This window comes from Agelaius phoeniceus, chromosome Z (assembly GCF_051311805.1).
Source record: "Agelaius phoeniceus isolate bAgePho1 chromosome Z, bAgePho1.hap1, whole genome shotgun sequence".
Classification (NCBI taxonomy): domain Eukaryota; kingdom Metazoa; phylum Chordata; class Aves; order Passeriformes; family Icteridae; genus Agelaius; species Agelaius phoeniceus.
This window is the reverse complement of record NC_135303.1, coordinates 31,672,710-31,694,781: the sequence shown is the minus strand read 5'-3', so window position 1 is coordinate 31,694,781 and position 22,072 is coordinate 31,672,710. Positions and strand designations below refer to the sequence as shown.

The following is a 22,072-nucleotide window of genomic DNA, read 5'->3' as shown; positions in this document are numbered from 1 at the left end:
TGTTACTTTTGAGCAGTATTTCTGTAAATGAACCAGTTTGTTAAGTTTGCAGGTATGGGAGAAAGCTTGCCTGACACAACCTCCTGCATGTATAATATAATGAAAGTCATTACAGTCCTGAAGCCAGCCCCATTTTGTTTGTCCCAGTGGCTAAGTTCAGGGCCAGCCCTTGCACTAGAAAGCATTTGACAACCTTTCTCCCACTGGCAGGTGGAGATAATTTTGAACTTCCCTGGTTTCAGTACTTTCCTTCACCTCTCACCCTTTCCTGGTGAGCAGTGATAATTTTAGATGCCTCTGCGTGATGGAGAATAAGCAGATATATCAGGTCGCTTCAAAAAAAATCCCAAAACCATAAAACACAGGCATTCACAGTAGTTAAAAACAAGATGTATAAAATCCAAATGTCAAGGAAAATTAATTCTTTTGTAGCTTGTCTCGGCAGACACAAACTTTATGCTGCTTTGCATCTTAAAACAAAAATTTCCTTTAAAGTCTGCAGCATTTCCTCTAATGACGTACAAGAAGCTCAGTGCACATTCTGGGACCTTTCTAGTATGCCTGGGATAAGCTTAAACATATACAGCTGCTCTTTATTAGCTTACTTCAGGGGATCTTTCACAGCTGGGTTAAAATAGATTTACATATGTTTGGCTGAATATGCATGATTTCTGGGCTCCAGAGAAGTTGTTGTAGCCTGCAAAGTGAATCTCTCATCTTCACAGTTCCCATTTCACTGCAAGGAGCTCCTCTGATGGCACAGAACAAGTGTTGGGTGTTTCTTTTTTTTTCAGTTTTTTTTTTCTTTTCCTGATGTGGGCATTATGTATTCTGAGCAGCCCAGTGTCTTTCTGGAAGAAGTTTTATGAATAGTGTCACAGAAAAAGAAGCTGTCACTGAGAAGTTCTGTGGCTTTTCCTCTCCTTTTATACAGCCTGTTTTGAACTATGGCCTTTCTGCACAACAGGGAAAAGTGAAGTTTGCAGAATGTCAACATAAGCAGCTCTGCTTAGCAGGCTGAAGCTCAAAGCAGCCTTATGGTAGAATTTGGGTTAAATTTCAAACACTGCACATAATCTAAAAGTAAAAATTGTTTCCTCATCAACTCTGATCTTGCTTAAAGACACAAAAATGCAAATGCGAATTTTGAGCTAATAGGGCAACTGAATGCATCACAGCTGAACTAACAAAGGAGTCATCTATTAAACATTCAAAGACAAATAGTAAGACAATACCCTATATCTCCTGTTCTCCAAGGCTCCTGGAAATTATAACTAAATTGTTGAACAACTATGTGACCAAGCCAACAGCGTTTATTCATGCACACAGACTGTATTTCTTAGAAACAGTCCTTTTCCCCACAACTGGGCTGGGCTGGTGAATGCTAGGAACATGGCTGGACGCCTTGTTAGCTCTGCCTTTACACAGAGGAACGATGAAACCTGTTCTGTGATTAAAATGCCATCACTGTATATTGCATGACAGGAAACAAACACTGCAGATTAGCTCTTCATTTCTCCTACAGTCATGAGCACAGCAGGTGTAGTCAAAAGGCCTGGACTTAAGAATTAAAACATGCCCCTACCAGGGATACTGAGGAAGACTCCTTCTTCCAGAAAGATTTGCAGAGCTGATAAAAAATAGATTATACATGTCTGATATTAGGTTTACCATTTCCCTTTGTATTGCAGTACCATTGCCTTACCTACCTTTGAATACTTTAAGTGGGATTGTGATGAGTTTGAAACACAGATTGTAACAGTCAGCAAGACTAATTTTACTGCTAGTTCTTCGATATCTCACAACTCTTCAAGTATAACTAAAAGAACCTTTCTTTCCTCTGTTACATTACTTCACATCCATAGTATGTCCAGTAAAGCAAACGTAGTTACTCTAGCCATGTCCTGAGGTAAAAGACAGCATTTCCCTTATGGACTTGGTGTCCAGATGTTGCTATGGTCTCACTTAATTTTCTCTCTCCAGTGGTACCTTCTTTCATCCATTTTTGTCTTATTTATAGTTCTCTGCTTTTTTTAAACCTAATTCTTTTTGTTTTAGTACCTCCCTACCTTGCAGACGCTAGTATAATGTGTGCACATTTATACTTTATTGCCGTAACTCCATTGAATGTTTCCGGTGTACATTTTTTAACATGCTCTGTAATTATTATGGCCAGTCTCTTCCCTGGATGAGGTGAACCTGTAGGTTCATCTCAGAGGACAAACGTTGGCAAGTTGGTTCCTGCCCCAGCTCCAGTAAAGCTGCGCTGAGTCCAGCAGTAATATACCCAGAGCAGTGTGGGCAAACAAGTGTCCTCTCCAACATACAATCAAATCCCATGCAGATATCCTCTCAATTGTCCAGCAGCAGGCCAGGCAGACACACCCGTCTGTTTTACCAAACATCTCACAAACAGCAGTGTTACTGCTGCAAATAACAATTACCCCAGGCTTGCAATCAGTTCTGCTACTGGGTCAAATTTTACTTTTCTAGATTTACTTCAGTCATTTGTCCAGTTCCTGCTCATGCTCTTTAACCCAGCATTTTCCAGTGCTGCAGGAAAAACAGGGAGCTTGCACAGCTAGTTAGTCAACACGAAGGTAGCTCCTGCAACAAGGAACGTGACTGGGTTTTTCACATTTGTAGATTAGCTCTCAAGACATGTTTACTGATCTACAGATATACAAACTCCCATGTAAGAGGTTAAAGCCTAATTTATTTTCCTAGCATAGGAACCCTATGAATTTTTATCATGATCTCTTTTCACTTGGGGACATTTAACACGGTGTAGGTGAGATCAAACCTTTCGAGGGAAGCACTGCTGATGGTATCAAGTTGTCTTGCCATGAGCAAGTAGAGATAAACTGTATTGTTTTTCCAGGTCTTGATGGTGGGTATATGAAAGTAGCTACTGATTTGATATTAGTTTAGTTCAATGAGTGTGAACTGCACACTGAGATATGAAAAAACCCCTGTGTACACAAAATTAATTGGTCTTACTGGATGACTGCCTCAGGACATTGCCTGTTGCTGGTCATATTTAGACAAAAAACATATAAAGAGCTGCAAAACTGTAAGACTTCTTTAAGACACTGAACAGAGACTCCTGTTTTGTAGAGATAAAGCTGAATGGTGTCTGCAAAAAAAGAGCAGTGCTCTTTATGTTCCTTGTTATGAGCCATGATTGCACAAACCTCTGCACAGGCTGTGGTGAATGCAGGAGGTTCAGTGTGGACAGCAGGCAGAAGAAAGGACAGAGGGAACTCCTGCACTGTGCCCTCCTTTGAGAGGCTCTGACTGGGATTCATTCAGCAATGAATGCACATGGAGAATTGCTGAACTCTTTGATGGGAGCCATGAGCTGGTAGCAGAAATAAATTTCTCCAGTGCTGGCCATGGCCTCAAAGTCACATTGATGGCCTTTTCTGCACCACTTGGTAAGACCACTTCTGTGAGGATCCTCAAAAACCAGTGGTACCCAGCGTCCACCCAGCACCGTGGCACCGTTGCACTCACCCTGCTTGCTTGCAAACAGAAACTTGGTGTTTATTTAAGAACAAGAATTTACTGCTTTAAAGAATAAGAAAACACCAAAAACATATGTGCTTCTCAAAAGACTTTTCGAATTATTTTAGTGAAGGCTTTGGTCAGGTGTTTCTGCACATGCTTAAATTCTCTGTATGTGTGGTACTGTTTGTGTTCAGCAACTGCAGATCTTTCAGGCTCTCCAAAAATACCCCTCTGTTTCTCTCTACAAGGACATGATAGCGGATAGCAGTAGCTTTGTAGGGCTTCGAAAATGTGCCTACTTTCCCCCAACTGCCTTTTCTTTTTATATAACAGCTGCTCTTTTATTTTCTATCACAATTGTGGGTAAGATGGGATGGAACATGAACAAGATGGCATATTATTGACAGCATGCAGCTGGCGTTATTTTCCAATTAAAAAATCCTTGATGGGCATATGAAAGAACTGTCTAGTTTATGCCCAGTTGTGACAATGCTATCAAGCTGCCCCCTCAGCTGAGATTTTATTTCACAGAGATAAGCAATCTTTGGTTGCTAGTAGAAGAACAACAGTTTAATATCCTGGCCAACACAAAATTGGTGATTAATATGCTGTTAGCCATTTCCAAATGTTTGTGGTATTGTATAGCTGTGCCAGAAGTTCTTCTTAATGCTTCCTGAGCAACTACTCTATAAACTGCTCTAAGCCCTTCTAATGCCAATGGAGCTGTTAAAATCCCCTTGAGCAGGGACCCTGACTTATTCTGCTCTGCTGGGGCAGGGAGAGTTATCAGACTATCAGCTGGTGGTTTAAAAACACCAATGCTCAGTGTGCACAGAGTTGTTTGTGCATTTAGTTGCCTAACTGTGACAAGTCTTTTCTGAGGACATGAGTGACTGAGATTTTAAAAAAAACAACTTACAGCTTTGCCAGCAAACCTCCTTTTCTTTTCCCTCACAGGGGTGTTAGGATGTGCATTTTTGATACACTATCTGCTTCTAAACTTCTCAATAAAGAGCCCTTAAGACACATTTTTGTAACATGAGAATAAGGACATGTCTTTTCCCTATCCTCTCTCTCTCAGCCACCGGCACAATCTTGGAGCACATGATTAAAGTCCAGCAAAAGTTGCAATGATAACCAGATAGCAGAGAGTACAGTGCCTCACTAAATGGCTATCAAAGAGTTCAAAGGAACACCTCCCTAAACACCCGACTAAATTAAAGAAATTCAGAGGAACAACTGCTTCCCAAACACAATGAAATTTTTTATCTGTATTTAATGTTCAATAAAACTGAGATTGCAAAACCTAAATTATGCCCTCTCCAGGTTTGTAATTTTTTAATTAACTACATGCTGCTGATCAGTAAGCACCAGCCCATGCTGACACAAGGAATTAAGTGTGCCTATTTTACAGTCAAAGAAAACTAAGAAAAACATAAAAGTTATTTGGGATCCTTCCTATATAATTAAAGAGATATTGATAACTATTAACTAAAAGTTAATGAATATGAGAAAAATGTAGGCGGTGTTTTTTACAGGGCAGGTAATTAGACAGTTGACAGTTTACAGACCATATTAACAGTGCTCTGAACCAGAACTGTCAATGTTTAGGTCATTGCAAAATTACCACATCACATCTGAACTATTAATTAATATGGTAATTGAAACTCGGCACATCCTATATGAGAAAAATGAATTATTCAAATATCTTTAACAGCATATTGACTTTTTAATTGTACACTGGCATTAAGAAAACTAAAAGGTGCTTTAAATATCTTTCAGCTATTAGATTTTCTGCTATTAAATCCCTTTGAATGTTAAACCAGTGTCAGAAATCTCTTGTTTAAAGTGCCAGACTCTCCTCCCAATTCAGCATCTTGATTTAGCACGACATCTCCTTATAATCAATATAACATCACAAAAATGAAACTGGGTAACCTGTCCACCAGTTATGCCTTGCTATTTCTAGATAGAGTAGTGTCTCTGTGGAGCAAGCACACCCTACAGCGAATTCCCAGCTCTTGATAAATATGTCAGTGCTACAAAGGTCAAACAAGAGCACGAGGCAGTCTGTGCTCCTCCACTGAGCCATCCTCACCGGGTGACAGTGGATGAGTGCAGCTGGGGATCTGCTCCACCACACAATAGCTCTAGTGCCCTGAACTCTGAGCAGCTGCCTTGACAAATTAGATGTGGCCTCTTTTATTAAAAAAGCACATCAGGGTCCTGGGGCAATGACAGTTTTTTCCCTCTTTTAGTAAGACAAGCCTCTGCAGCTCATTGCAGCCTGGAAATGGATAGCCTGACTTGAAATCTATGCAGGTGGACAATTACAGGTCAAGGATACCTGCTGTTTCCAGAAGCCACATTTGATAACACCAATTTTAAACTTCATAATTTTTTTATTTGTAGGATCTAATGTGGGCGCACAGAAGCTCTGTTTTCATAACCAGATCAATACAACCTCTTCTGTTACCAATGATGTAATTTTTTTCTCTACTAAACAGAAAATGGCTCTTGGTTCTAATCTTGCCACTCAATGTTTCCACTTCTGCTAGTTAAATCTTAAATTTGTACTGTTAGTGAGATGCAGAAATGTTTTGAATTCTGAAAATGTTAAGTGAGTGTCAGTGCTAAAGTATAGGCATTTCTTTAAGTGTGGCACAGGCAGTTGGTGTGTGCTGGAATACACCCCACCATTATCTTGATTTCCTCATCCTTGCCTGTCTTTTGCAGTTAAATCTGTTCCTTTCCTTACACTTTCAGATGGCCACTTTAGAAAATCTGTGACTAAATGAGCTGGAGCTTTCTTTACACAAAGTTTGAAATGCAGACTTAGTCACAGAGAAGGCACAGTAAATCGCTGCCCAATCCTCTATTATAACCCTGTGTTTGACTAAAATTGGCTTAAAGATGTGGCCCTGCTCAGAGATTTAGCTCCTGACATCTTTTCTGAATGCTATGTCTCTGCTCTGTCTCTTCACTGTTGTTCTCAGAGAAACTTACTAAAATATCATTAAAAAAAGTCTGAAGAAAGTCTGTCAGAAACATCCTTCCAGCATTCTTTTTTCATGAATTTCATATACAATTTCCATTTTATTAATTAGCATCTACTTTACTACTGTCACTGATTGAACTTGAGGATGTAATCTGAGATGATTAGCTGTCTCTAGCCGTGGGAGCAGACAGCTCATACATGCAAGATAGAACAGAAGAAGGATCAGTGTCATTTCTCTGGACAAGTCTGTTGTGTTCCCTTAATCCTGACTGCAGAGCCCTCCTGGTGCATGTCACAGGACACCAGCCATTCCAGTGTGGTGAGATCATAAATCTACTGGCAGGTTTGCGAGTTATTAGCCTGGTCTAGTGAGTCAGGTATCTGGCCACTAAAAACTGTACTGGGAAATTTGGTCCTATTCAAATGCTAACAATGGCTTTCAGATGTTTATCTGATATGGTGCTGGAACAGTGCTCCACAGTAGATATGCTGGGATTAGTTTTTGGGACATCCAGTTCCTGGACAAGTTGCTCATTAGAGGCATTTTAGGCAAATATAGGATTGGTTGTTTGTTCTTAAAAAAATATTTTTTTAAAAATTTCAACCAAGCAACCAATATATAAATAAGGCCTCCCTCTGGAAACAGGGATGTTTACAGTAAGCTGATGCTAATTTACTTAAGAATACTTCAGAACAAAATCTACAGAGCTTTGTTTAGTACAGACTCATTCAACCAACCTCTGTTTTCATCCTAATGTTTTCATCCTATTTTAATCTAGATGTAGCTCTATATAAGTTTAAATGAACTAAATCCTATGTCATGCTGTCTAGGTAAAATAACTTTGTGAACTACTACAGCTCTGACTAGCCATACTTCTCACCCCAAATCTCAGCCACATGCTACAGAACCACAGACAGAATCAGAGCAAATTCTCTACTCCCTTTCTCACAACTTACTAGACTCTGGGCAGAAAATGTAAAAGTATAAGGAAGGATAATGTAATAGTAAAGAAAGGATCTGGTCTGATTCAATTTTCATTGTTTCCTCAGCACTTGAAACGTACCGATCTGCAAAGTGCTTGTAACTGTTTTATATTTGTGCACACAATGGTTTGAGATATAGGAAAGAGTAGCAGTGTTTGCATAGTTTCCCCCAGATGCACGTGCTTTGAGTGAATACATCTCTTCCCAATCCCATCCAGGTGGAACTGCCTATGCTGCAACTCCTCCCACTGGACTTACACTTGTTTTAGGATCAGTCAGTTCCTTCTGACAAAGTCAGGATGATGGCACTGATGAAATACTGAGTATTTGCTCCACCTCCACATATCAAAAGTCCAAGCCCTTCCCCTCAGACCAGCAAACACTGATTCAAAACCTAAGTTTTGACATTTTTTGTGCCACTTCAATTCCTCATTTCCTCATCTGATTTATTACATAATGCCAACAACATAATAATATTCCTCTGTTTTCTCTGATATAGAAACTGCTTTGAATCTTCTAGATCCTTGTACATATTAGTATATAACAATGTTTTTGTGTAAAAACACACTCTGCAAATGTAATTCTTGGTGGAAAACTCAGATCTCCTGTGATGAATATTAATTGTTTAATTTATGCAAAGAAAAAAAAGTCTGAAGCTTTGTTTTGCCACAGATTTTTTTCCCCATACATTTCATGTCTGCTTGTAAAGTATCTTGTTATATCAGCACTTTACATTCTTTATCATAACTGTACCTGAAGTTTCTCATAATTTTGTCTCACTGCAGCAGAATCTGCCTGAACATTTGCAGACTCTCCAGAGACAAGCAATGTCAGCACTTGGCAAATCTTTCAAGTAGTGATAATCACAGTAAAATTTAGTAACACTGCCACTTGTGTACAATATGAAATATCTTCTGGAGGCAGGTTTTTAAAGGAGTGGCTCTTGGGCTCCCCAAGGGCACAGCCCTCTCCAAATAAAGGAGTTGACTATTAATGATATACCAGAGGAAAAGCGGCTGTTATTGATAATAATAATATAGATTATACAATCTATAAAATAATAGGTGCTACCAGATTCTGTATCTAAAGGAGCCCTCTTGATATCCAAATAAACCAGCAACTCTTAACTCTGTAAATTGTGTTCATCACATCTCACTTCTAATCAGCTTTTTACCTTAGTTACATGGATATCAACAAAAGGCTTGCTAAGGAAAGGTGATACCACTTACAATCTGCAGCTAAGGAGTGCTGAGCCAAGTAAGAATAGAAACATTAAAGACTGCTAACCACTACTCTTTTGTTGTTCAGTGCCCAGCTCAGTCACTTCCACCTGAATGCTGTGAAGAAGAAGCTTTTTGTAGCAGAGCCACAAAATCATAACCTGAATTTTCAACCGATTTATCAAAACAGTGATTAACAGGCACAGATTTCAGGCAGATAGGGAATGTGTGAGAAAACAGAGCTGTTCGCTACATGTGCACTAAGGAACCCAGTACTAGAAAAGCATGAATTCAGCGTTTCTGAATGGAGGCAGGAAGGACAGGAGGCAGCAGAGAAGGGCAGCAGGGTAGTGAGGGACAGAACCAGCTACTCTTGAAGAAAATCAGTTTGCTTTTCTTCACGGAGGCCCTGTCAAAGAGCTGTACATCTCTACTCCCCCTCGTTAGTTGGGCCACTACAGAGGGACACAGCACTACTGGGGTGTGGAGGGTAAAGCCTTGGAGTGCTCCACAGGAGGAGCTGCATGACTCCGACTGTGGAGGAGGAACACCAAGTACAATGGCAGCAGGGGGGAAGGTTAGGCAGCAAGGTTAGGGAAACTGTTTCAACAAAGGTGAGAAACACAATTCAAATTAACACTAAAACACAGCAAGAAAGAAAACAAAACATAAACATATTCTAGAACACGTGCTGTTCTTTTGGGTTTTATTTTTCAGTTTTGTTTAATTTAGTTTTCTGGGGAGATGGGAAGAGAATAGGAAAGAGGGTTGCAATTTAATTTGTCCAGTCACAGGTTTTTTTCTTTGGTTTTTTTTTTTTTTTCCCCTGCAATATAAGGGGCATATTCCTTAATGGCCAAAATGAAAATGCCAATGCAATGGCAATGCACAATTCCCACTCTACGGGTTTGACTACACATTTTCATCTTGGCAAGAAATGTGATGTAGCTCAGAAACAACAGTTCCAGAGTATATTTAGCTACTAAAGCTGTGGCACACAAATGTCACATTCCCATGAGTCGACCCTTTTAAAGAACCCCGTCTTCACACCCCCACGGATATTCCCCAAGATGCCTGCACTGAATTAGGAGTGAAGCATATGGATGGATGTGACATCATCAAAGCAACCGTGTTACAGTAAAGAAAACAGCAAGTGGATTCTTATACAATTAGTACAATCACTAAGGAGCCATTTGTGAGCACAGAAAAAGAAAGAAAACACTGCTCAAAGGAATAGACACAACCAATGAAGAAAAACACAAAGTACCTTGCAAAACAAGGAAAAATTATTTAAAAAAATAAAATTTTCTTTGTGAATGCGTGAAAGCAAAAGAAATCACAGCAAAAGTGGAAACAAAATCTTGATAAAAGGATTGTAAGTGTAACATTTACTGATTTGATTTTGTGTGAGAACTCTTTCCTTTGCCCTTTTGAAACAACAACTCAATAGAATTTTGGAGCCAACTGGTTGTGGCTGGGCAAGGCAAAGAGTAACAGCACACAGGTGGATGGTCATGGTGGAAAACCATGTGGGCACCTCTGCCGCCATTGTTCTGAGGGGTGTAGACTGCTTCCAGCCTTGCCAAAAGTCAGAGTTAGGCATCAAAGAATGCATCATATTTAAATGACCCTGTCAAGTACTTATAAGGCTCTTTGGTAACCATCACTCCCTGGGGAGGGAAATATTGAATGTAAGCCACTTCATCAGTCAGTGAATTGAAGTGAAAATTATTAGAATTCAACAGTTATACACTTATTAATATTTTCACTGCATGCTCTTCCTAAAGCTGCTAGTGGCATACAAGATGCTTTTAAGAGCTAGTTTTCCATCTATTAAGCATTGCTTTTCAGAAGACTTGTGAAGCAGGGACCCACACACAACAAACAGTGCTATTAAAATGCTGCCTTATCTAGCAGCAGCAGAGGAGTTGTATTCAAGACTCCATCCCTCTATCCTTTTCCTTCCTTCCTTCCTTCCTTCCTTCCTTCCTTCCTTCCTTCCTTCCTTCCTTCCTTCCTTCCTTCCTTCCTTCCTTCCTTCCTTCCTTCCTTCCTTCCTTCCCTCCCTCCTTCCCTCCTTCCCTCCTTTCCTTCCCTTCCTTCCTTTCCTTCCCTTCCCTTCCATCCCCCCCTTTCAGAGAATGATACTGCTTATATACAAGAGAATGATACTGCTTATTTTCAGAAGTGGAAACTGGATTTTCTAAGAAATGTCCTCTTGCTTGAGGTATTTTGTATAACAGATGTTACCAACAGATTGGACAAAGAAAGAAAAGATCCTCATTTTTTGGCTGTCAGCATTATTATCATTGATATTGCTGCGAGGAAAGTGGAATGCTAGGTAAATCACAAGCCATCTTAAGGAAGGCATGCAGGTTTATCTGCCTTCCCTCCACTACATAAGTGATAACCCTTTTTCTTAATTGCATTTCTACAATTCAAGAGCAAGGGAAAAGGAATTAAAAGAAGAAGATATCTCAAACTGAGCTTAAACTGGAATTCGAGTGAGAGGTTTAATCTTCAGTACTGTCACTCCCTTGCATCTGAAGTTAAGGTTTTGAGTTTGAGTATTGCAGCCACCTGAAATTATTCCTCTGCCAAGGCTCAGCAGCCCCCAGGCCTGCAGGGTGCAAAGAGGCTCTGTGCTTAACATACAGGGAAGGCTGATCAGGTTCTAGAAATTCACTTTTCTGGTATTGATTTTGCAGTTATTCTCCCAGAATGTCCCAGAATCTACAGGATGAAGCTCTTCAAAGATATTGTTCAAACAGGGGTAGTTTTTCCTTTTTTTTTCCGTAGGAAGAGCTAATTAGCTGGGAGATGGGGGACAAGTTTACATCCTCTGCCTGTGGGAGTTTAAATCTTCATCTTCAATTTCCTGCCAATAAGCCTAAAAGCCAAGGCTACTCGATTAATATTTTCCATGTTATCTCCTGCCTAATTTGACCAACCTCCTCAACTGGAAAAGTGCTTCAGGCTTTGTCTCTGCTGGGACAGCCAGGTGATGCCCATTGCCTCTATGGTAAGGGACTGTGAAGGCTCTTAGAGGTCAGTCCTGGGGAGTTCAGTGAGATACCCTGGATGTCCCTGGACTATGGGAGGCATCGTGTATCTGGGGCTGTTATGAATGACAGGCACTGAGGTCACAGTCAGAGCCCAGACCACCAGCAGCTGTTCATGTAATTCTGCTGAAGACTGTTCTGTGATGTTAATATGCTCATCACTCCTTGCTGAAAGCCTCCACAAGAAATGCAAAGAATTCAAGATTCAGTAGGTCAGATGGAGGGGGAAGAATAGGGGAAACTAGTAACTTACTAGTTTGGGCAGACAATGCAAAGCATCAGGTCTGACATGCCAGTAGCTTCTCTAGGAACAGCTGATGCTTTTGTCTAATGAGTTTTTCATATAAAATGCATGAACAATAGAGACTGGAATCCACATTTCAATTAATATTTTAAGTGTTTTATATCAAGTATTCATAGCAGAAAGAACTGAACTTGTGTGTTCCTGCCCCTGGTGAGGGCCCTAACCACTCAGCAAGTGAGCTTTGCTCATACTCATCTTCCTTCTGACACTCTGACTACTTGATTAGTCCACACATAGAAAAACATCTTCAACAGAGATTGAAAGAAGAGATCTAAGAACACCTCAGAGAAGAATAATAAGAATTCAGATATCTCTAGGCAGTGGAGCTATTTGAACCTAACTCCCCTGTTTAAAAGGAACCATATTAAAGTTATACAGATTAAAAGGAGCTGAAAGAATGATGAGGGCCAAGATGCAATGAGGGGCACCACCACCTCTACTTATGAGAAAAGGTTCTTCTCTATGTTCAAGCAGAAAATTTTGGCAATTCTTTGCCTAATTCTCTGTATGTATGGCAGAGGAGGAATGGAGGGCAAAGGACAGGATTTCTATTAGATCCCTGCGCTTCAGCAGTGGTCTGAACACTGCGAAATGACACCTAAATCCCAACCTTTTAATATGTGAAAAACAAAACATAGAACCTCTCCATGAGTAGTCATTTATGCAGCATTTAATGTACACTAATGCGCACACTAAAAGGAATTTTTTGCTCAGGTCTCACTGAAGACAGTGGGACTGAGGACCAGTGACTAGGACTACTCCCAGTTTACTCAATGGTTAAACTAGAGCAGGCTTTCCTTGTCTGCACTGGAATACTGGACCTGATGGTGACCAGCTCAGTGACTTGATTGGTGATGTCACAAGTGGCAGCAGCCTGGGCTGCAGTGATCATGCACTGGTGGAGTTCACAGTCCTCAGGCATATGGGTCAGGCAAAGAGTAAAGCCAGGACACAGCATTTCAGAAGAGCAAACTTCAGCTCTTCAAGGAGGTCAGTAGGATGCCCTGGGAAACTGCCCTCAAGAACAAGGGAGCAGAACAGAGCTGACAAATCTTTAAGGATATCTCCCAAGGGGGAAGAGCTAGTGAAACCCAGGTGAAAGAAATTGGATGAGAAAGACAAGAGACTGAATGGCTGCATTGGGACCTGCTAGCTGAACTAAAGGGCAAAAATGAAATGCACAGGCGATGGAAGAAGGGACAGGTATCATGGAAGGAGTATAGAAACACAGTCTGGTTGTGTATGGATAGAGCCAGGAAGGTCAAGGTGTAGCTGGAGCTGAACTAGGCAAAGGATGCCAAGAATAACAAGAAGGGCTTCTACAGGTACGTCAGCCAGAAAAGGAAGGTTGAAGAAGATGTACTCCACCTGGCAATTAAGGCTGGCGTGAGGAGAAGGCTGAGGCACTTCAACAATTCTCCCTCAGTCTTCTCCTGCAACCTCTCTTTCCATGCCTCTTGAGTGTTTGGTCCACAAGACAGGGCCTGGGGGAGCAAAGTCCCTCTCACTATAAGAGAAAATCAGGCTTGGGACTACTTGAAGAACCTGAACATACCCAAGTTTATAGAACATTGTGATATCTATCCCAGAGTCCCAGGAATTGGCTGATTTAATTACCAAGCCACTGTCTATGATATTAGAAAAGTGTAGGCAGGTAACTGGAAAAAGGAAAATTTTGTACTCATCTTAAAAAAGGGTAGAAAGAAGGGCCCTGGGAACTATCAACTTGTCTGTCCCATTATCTCTGTGCCTGGATCATGGAACATATCTTCCTAGAAAATCTGTTAAGGCACATGGAGGGCAGGGAGGTGCTCAAGGCAGCCAGCGTGGCTTCACCAAGGGCAAGTATTGCCTGACCAACTTGGTGAAGAGAGTCCATCAATGGACATGGAAAGAGCTATATATGTCATTTATCTGGACTTTTGTAAGGCCTTTGACACGGTCCCCCACAACACCCTTCTCTCTAAATTGGAGAGAGATGGACTGGATGGGTGGACAATTTAATGGATAAGGAATTCACTGGACATCCCTATTCAGAGAATAGTGGTCAATGGCTTGAGGTCTGAATGGAGATCAGTGACAAGTGGTGTCTTTCAGGGGTCAATTTTGGGGCCAATGTCTTCATCAATGACATAGTGAGTGACATCAATGACAGAGTGAGCCTTCAGGAAGTTTGCAGATGACATCAAGCTGTGTGGTGTGACTGATGCACCTGAAGGACAGGATGCCATCCAGAGGGACTCAGACAAGATTGAGAAGTAGACTCATGGGAACCCTGAGGTTTAACAAGGCCAAGTGCAAAGCACCTGAGCAGGGCAACTCACAGCCCAGAAAGCCAAATGTGTATAGGGCTGCATCCAGAGCAGTGTGGCCAGCAGGGCGAGGAAGAGGATTTTGCCCCTCTGCTCTGCTCATGTGACACCCCACCTGGAGTGCTGTGTCCAGCTCTGGGGTCCCCAGCACAGGAAAGACATGGGCCACAGAGATGATCAGAGGGCTGAAAGAGCTGGGGTTGCTCAGGGTGAGGAAGAGAAGGTTCTGGCAAGATGTTATAACAGCCTTCCAGTACCTAGAGGGGGATATATAAGAGCTGAAGAGGGACTTTTTACAAGGGCATGTAGTGATAGGACAAGGGAAATGGCTTCAAACTGAAAGGGGGCAGGTTTAAATTAGATATGAGGAAGAAATTCTTTACTCTGAGGGTGGGTGGTGAAGCATTGCAACAGGTTGCCCAGAGAAATTGTTGATGGCCCATTCCCAAAACTGTTTAAGGCCAGTTATGAATGAGGGTTTGGAACAGCTTGGTCAAGTGGAAAGTCCTTCTGGTTATGGCAGGGGGGGTTAGAATAAGAAGATCTTTATGGTCCCTTCCAAATCAAAGCACTTCATGATTCTATGATTCTATGGTTATTGAGAGATGGAAATAATGTGAAATTAGCTGAGAACTGTTATGCTGCCTTGGGAATTCAGAGAAAGGCAATATAAAAATGCATCCTAAAGAACAATAGGAAGCCATGGATCTTGCTTTGTCAGACAACAGGGGAGATCAAATTTAAAGAGAGCTAAATCCCCTGCTACCCCCTTCCCATACACATGCACAAAACTCTCTATAAAGGCCTACACTTCTGTTTGTTTTGTGTGGTTTCCTCAGGCAGTGAATTATCTAGGACTGACTCTAAGATTGGCTGTTTAGTTTCAGACTTTACGATAAGCTTTTAATTATAGTGCGGGAGTTTCATTACATGTTACTCTCAGCCAGCTGGAAGCAGTTACACTTTAGTCCTCCTCCCCCTCCCTCCTCACCACAGGATGTCATTTCCAAGGCCTTACCCTTCTTGTCTTGATGATTATGGGATGAAACTGCCACATATGGATCTGTATTTTCAGATGAACCAAGCGGATCCTTCCAATCCAGCATGCGTCCCCTAGCATCATAACCCTGTCGAGCGCGAGAGTCAGAAGTGGTGGTGCTTGGGACTAGGGAACTGGAGTGTCCTGTTCACATTATAAATACAGGTAGGGAAGACAAGTCTCATTAGTCACTTACCACGCTACTTCCCCATGCTTCTGTGACAGGTGAACATCTTGTCTTAGGCTGAGTAATACTTCAAAAGTCCTTCAAAATATGACTCCGAAGGAAGAGGGGATTTGAACCTTCCAGATCAGGGTGCTAAAAGGTGCTGCCACTGAGCTGGCAGTTCTGTGCTTCTCAACAGAGTTAAATGCATATGAAAGAGGGTAAGCACACTTCATCTGAGTCAAGCATCCTTTGGCTGGATTCAGCACACATGCCTGACTGAAACTGAAGTGTCAGCCCATGCTGTCTGATACTGGCTCAGTCAAAAAGCAAATAAAAAAATCATTGTACAACAGAAAAAAGTCCAAAATGGCTGGAACTGATTGGGAATGCCAGAAGAACTACAAAATGGTGACATCATGAGGCACTCTACCTCATGTCCCCAGGGGAGTGAGGGACTGCCTAACACCAGTGTGCTCATGCTGCAGCACTCCTCTCCAGATGGGAAATATCCTGGGCCAGCTGCTCGCACCCGCTTGCACTATCGCTATTGGTCCTGTCCGAGCTGGTGGCCCAAAATGGCTCTGAAATAAGCAGAAGACTGAGCACCATTTCTACTCAGAGCCACAGTAAAGACAGTGCCTCACCACGTGGATCTGCCCAAGAACCTGTGACTCCAGCAGCAGCTGAGGCTGAGGTCTCACATGCCTTTTTTCCATTACAAATGCTCTAGACATTGTTACTGTTGCCCTGAACAAGACTGAGCTTCTTCTTGCATATCATATACACCCCAACAAACAGCAGAACTTGCCCCACTGGAAACAGAACTTGCCCCACTGGAAACACAGCACAATTTGAAATGTGGTTTGGATGGGACAACAGCATGTTTGCAAACTCATACACTCTTCACAACTGGACCTGAAAAGCACATCAGCACCTAAAATGCTTGAGGTGCTTGGAGTCTACTGTCTCTGGAAGACAGCTCCCACATGGACTTTCCAGTGGCTCAGCTGCTTTGGGGAGAGGGCACCAAAAGCCATCCACACCACAACAATTTGACCTCAAAACCATTCTGAAATTTTCCTTTTGTACATGTGAAAAAGTGAGTTATTTTCATCAGGATTCAAGGAGTTCTGGGCCTCCCTAATTTGTAGAGTAACTATATCCCCTTACCTACTTTTCTTAAGGAGCCCATTAAAAACAGGATTTTTGACACATGCTCAAACTAACAGAATTGGATTATTCACAGACAGGATGGCATATAACATTTTTCATCAGATAACTCTAGACAGAGTGACAGCAGCCCTCCTTTCTCCTGTCTCCTTTTGAACAGCCCAGCAAATTAATTTTCCTTCCTCAGATGAATCTCACTTGGAGAGGAGTCCAATCACCAGGCTACAGGCTGCCCTAGCAGGGACCCTGTATCTGCTCCTTTCCTTGATCTTGCTTCACTGCTCAGAAAAATAATTTGAGACTCACTGGGGCAGTGACAGATCAACACAAGGAGCTGAAATTTAAGCCTCACACAGAAGGCACAGAGCTGGGCAGGTAGAGCCTGTGCTTCTGTAATTTATTTTAAACAGCTCCTGGATAACCACAAAGCTTTTGAAAGCTGCATCTCAAAAATGCTGTTTTAAATGGCTTCTAAAGCCATACAGCCCCAGCTTTCAGAAGTCTAGAGAGAGATGATGAACCTAGATCCTCAATTCTACTCCAACTATCAAAAATCTAAATGTTGGCCACCAATGTCCCCAAGCTTTTAGATGCACCCACATGATTCTTTTTATCCAGCCCTTTCACCAGCTTCATGGTGTTGAACTACTGACGAAGTCAGCAAAATACTGCAACTATTACTAAGATGATGTGATTTAAAGAAACCCTGTTGAATATGAATGACTTTAGAGTAAAAAAATGTCTGTGCTCCTCTATAAGTTTTTGAGGAGCCATTTTGATTTACTGAATTGAATTATATATGGGAGCACTTTGGACTATGTTTTGTACAGGACATGGCCACAATGAACTCCTTTAACTTGTATGCTTAGAAAGGAACACTGGTTAAATTTACAGTGCTCTCACCATGAAGCCACCCTTCAACTACAACTAATTGTTAACACAATTTAGCTCTGGATGTCATTCTGAAGGTTTTATACTGACAAGGGCAATGGATTATATTTTACCCTCTCATGGTAGAATGTGTGTTTTCTCCCAGCCATCTTTCTTTAAAGCAGCAAATTAAATGTGTTTTGTTAAGACAGAGTTTTAAATGCTGTGTTTTGTTACGACAGAATGTCACCCAAATAGAAAAGAGAAGCCAAATATGATCCTCTTTTAAAAGGTTTCCATAAGTCCTGTCATGGCTGAGGACATTGGTAGCACACAGATAGAGGACTCCATTTGAACTCTAATCCAAATGTTCTGCCTGCTTCACAGCATTCCTGCAGCAGGACTGTTTGTGTCCAAAGGGACTGGTAGAGGTCCAGCAACTGAAAACACACCCCCTTCTTGAAGCAAGAATATGCTGGATCCTGAAAGCATTCACTCCAACACTATTTTATGCTTGTCAACTCATGTGCTCACTCTCAAGGAACAAGACAAATAACAAGGCAGAGAACAGACGAGAAAATAGAAATTATGGAATTTTCATGTTTTCTTTTCCCTAAGGATTAAACCACAGTGCAAACAGTCATGGGGTTCCAGTCTTCAAGATTATACCCCATTCAGCAACAACAATAATGTGTACAGTATTTGGTAAGCTTACACAAAGTGGTGCACTCACCATAAGACAGCAATTAGTCATTGCTTGATAAGGAGGTAAAAGAGAAGAAAATCTTGCCAAGTAGCAATCATATTTTATGCCTGTGTTTGATATGCATTTTTACACCTGTATCTCTTTCCAGACACTTGTACTTTTAAATGTGCCTAAAGGAAGAGTTCTAGGGAAAAGCTATAAGCATTGTTAAAGAAAAACATTTCATAATACAGAAATCTAGAAGAACTATATGCTTAAGGGACACATTTTTCAGGGGGAAAAAAAAATCTTGAACCATATGCTGCCAATACACAGAGAACTTCCTGGTAATGGAAAGCTAAGGCTTTGTGAAGCTATTAATGTGTACCAGATGGTCACTAGGTAGAGAGGGGTTCCGCACAAATACAAGGAATCAGTATATTTATTCTCTCTGTTACTAATGTATTAGACTAGTACACACTGAGAAGCAAGCTTACACAGTTAATTGAGACAAACTTCCTTCCACTGGATTTTGAGGAAGCAGATTAAACCTTAATAGCCCATCCCAGTTGTGTTAGAGCTGTATTTGCAAACACTTACTACTAGGCGGTGATACTGCTCCTGTAAGCAGTATCACAGTGTCCTGTAAGTGCCTGAATAGCCAGTCCCACTGGGTGAATTTCACCTCTGAGCAGAGTAGCACCACAAATGTATGACCTATTTAAGTTTCCCTCATAAACAGAGAAAAGACTGAAGTGGCAGGCAAGCCACTCCTGGCCCTCTCACACACAGCCATTATCAAGCCTTTACAACGCACTATATAGTTATCAACATATAGTGGGCCTTTTTTTCCCATTACACCATTTTTCACCACTCTAACTTGCAAATAAGATTTGTTGAAATTTAATGAGGCATTAGCACATCTGAGATGTGGCCAGTACCTCTGTGTTAATAATGGTTAATACAAAAACATCTGAAAAACCAATTCTGCCTTTGTTTTAAAACAAAGCATCCGAATAACTACACATAGTGCTTTTCAAATGTCTTTGTTTAAAGAAAACATGTAAAAATCAAATAGACACACTCTAAAAAAATCTGGATTAGGTGCTTCCATTATTTGGAAAAACTTTTCATTTGGAGTGCTGTAATCAAGTAACAGAGGCAGAGTAAAAGCACTTAGTGCCTACAAGCACAGATAATGATTCAGAAAGGCTGCACTTCTGAAACTATAGCTTGTTCTGAAGTGCACTTGTAAAATGCAAAGAGGTTTTTTTCAGGTTTAAAACAAAGACAGAGATTCAATACTATCAGTATTTGATAGCTGGTCTAATATGCACAAGTCATTAGAATCTCAGAGGTTAAGATATCTGCACGCTATCCTATTAACAGCTAAAGCCATCTAATTAGACAATTAGAGGAAAAGTTAAATCAATACTATAGAGAGAGAAAGGACTATGGCTAGGGGGTAATATAAGGGCCCAATTCACTAAGAATTGATATTTCCAAAGGCAATTGAAGCTGCTTAGACTTTTGCAGAGTGATCTAGCTTAATCTCCTTGTTTCAATATGTGTCTCCTGCATAATTTCTCCCTGACTTTCTGCATCCAGACCTTCAGTCTGCTATCCTCTCCTTGGGTGTCAATTGAGTCACCTGCATGAACTTTGGACGTTACTTTTTTACAACTGATCATGGGAGACTGCCCTAGGAAGAGAGCCCATGTGCCAAAATCAGGAGGAGGTTGGTGCCAGGAATGCAAAGATTAAGGGCTTGGTTCTCCTCTCATTCACACTGCTACAGATTGGCAGTAAGTCTGTTGAAGGAGGATGATTTATAGTGTCATAAGTGAAGAGAATCAGGCCTTATGACTTCTTTTGGAGCTTCAGATGACTTTGGGTATATTTAGCATTCACTCAGTTGGCATTCTGGTACTGGAGTTCTGAGGCTTAATCTATTGTGACATACCATTTACCTTTGCATTAAACTGTACTCAATAACATCAAAATAGATAATTCATAAATTTTTTGCTTTTTTCAAGATGCCAAATTACTCAGACCAGTCTCTACAGTTGGCAAACATGAACATGTTTACCAAGACTGGTTTACTACCTCATCCTAGTGGAAGATCAATAGAAGGTCACTAGTGGTAGGTGAAAAGAAAGCCCAACTGCAAAAATATCAGACTAGGTATTTTTACTAAACCAATAAAAGGCGAGCTGACTTGCATAGAGAGCATGTTATCAGGATGTACCTGAGAGGGGTCAATGAAATAAACCGTAAAAGGCAGGACATGAACAGGAACCCACACTAATGCTGGGTCAGCGTTTCTCCACTGCACCTGTCTGTAAGGTCCTACTCTAAAAGCTGGGTTCATTTATGGAGTCTCTTTTTGGCCTTGACATGCTTGGACAAATGTACTCTCTTTTGTTAACTGTACTCTCTTGGACTACAGCTTTTTTCCTTCTGCTGCTCACTTAAAGCACTTTTCTGCTATCTTAGTCAGATTAAAATATCAATTTTACCAAAGTACCTACTAATACTCTAGCTGGCAGGATCCAGAACCACAGTTCCACAGCTATAACTCTGCAGACTATGGAATTCACATACAAGCAGGAAATCTAGAACATTTCTGGCACTTCAGCACTGTACCCAAAGCCACTCTCTTTATCTTCACATTCAGCAGTACAAATTTTATTATTCCTCTTCTTTAATTACTGCTCTGTGCATTAGAAATACAGCGATTTCACAATGAAAGAAGATATAAACTGTCTATGCGGATGAAACTGTGAGTCTTCCATATATCAGAAAGTCTCAGCTTGCCTTTAATTTTGCACATTCCCTTCACTGGCTTTCATTGCCATACTTTCAAATAAGTTTCACCTGCACATTTTTCATTTCCTGGTAATAAACAGTAGGGGGAATTTGATTTTATTTTTACAAATGTTGAACAGCATTACTGTGCCTCCGGTTATTTATATTCTGCTGTACTGAGCTGTCATTGGTTCAGTTTCATACCTACATACTCTGCAGGCACAAGATGAAAGGATCATTTAAAAGTTCATCACAACTTCACATTAACCAAATGCATGGTGAATTTGATCTAGCCCTAATGAACTGCTAGTCTTGTACAGCCTGAAAGGAACTTCACAAGGAAGCTCCCACCTCTCATGGAATTTTGCCATTGACTTCACTGGCAGCTCTTAGCTTGTGAGTACTTGTCTTTGTTCAGGATGTCTGTAAGAAAAGCTATTGCAATATATGTCTAGGTTTGAATTTAAAGTGATTATTTATTCTGCAGTGACTCCTCATGAAAACATTTACTCTTCACTCCAAGAAACAGCATAATCTAATTCAAAATATGCAGAACAAAGTGGTAGAAAGCACTATAAGCACAGATTAACAGCTGCCTTATGGGAACCTGCTATGCTAGGCTTGCAGAAAAGATCCTCTTTAGTTCAGGTCATTTAATTTGATATGTAAATTTGAATGGACAACATAGATGACTCACCCTAGAAATAACAAGAACCTTCAGGAACTGAGGCATAATCCAGTCTCAAACCACATGGGTAAAAGGTTAATTTTCCTTGTGAGAGAGAGATCCTTCTGTAACCCAGGGATAGTTCTACTTTCCCTAAGGTATCTCTGACTGGCTGATGTAGCAGTAATGACACCAGCCTGGACAGCTTGTAAGTGGGATGTGAGCTGCTCTCTTGTTTGTCCTGGTGAACAGATAAGATGCATCACTGTACCCA

The 22,072-nt window shown here is 41.0% G+C and overlaps 1 protein-coding gene across 6 annotated transcripts in view; it reads right to left on the bottom strand.

Moving 5' to 3' along the window:
* The window catches only part of SEMA6A (semaphorin 6A), a 118,493-nt gene that overhangs the window by 12,721 nt on the left and 83,700 nt on the right, over nt 1–22,072 (bottom strand). For 3 of the 6 annotated variants that reach the window (XM_054652605.2, XM_077171168.1, XM_077171167.1), the window contains one exon: nt 15,409–15,573. The exons of the other annotated variants lie outside the window; for them this stretch is intronic. In XM_054652605.2, the coding sequence (XP_054508580.2) occupies nt 15,409–15,573 (165 nt within the window). The remainder of the gene's footprint in view (nt 1–15,408; nt 15,574–22,072) is intronic. 6 annotated transcript variants of the gene reach the window in all.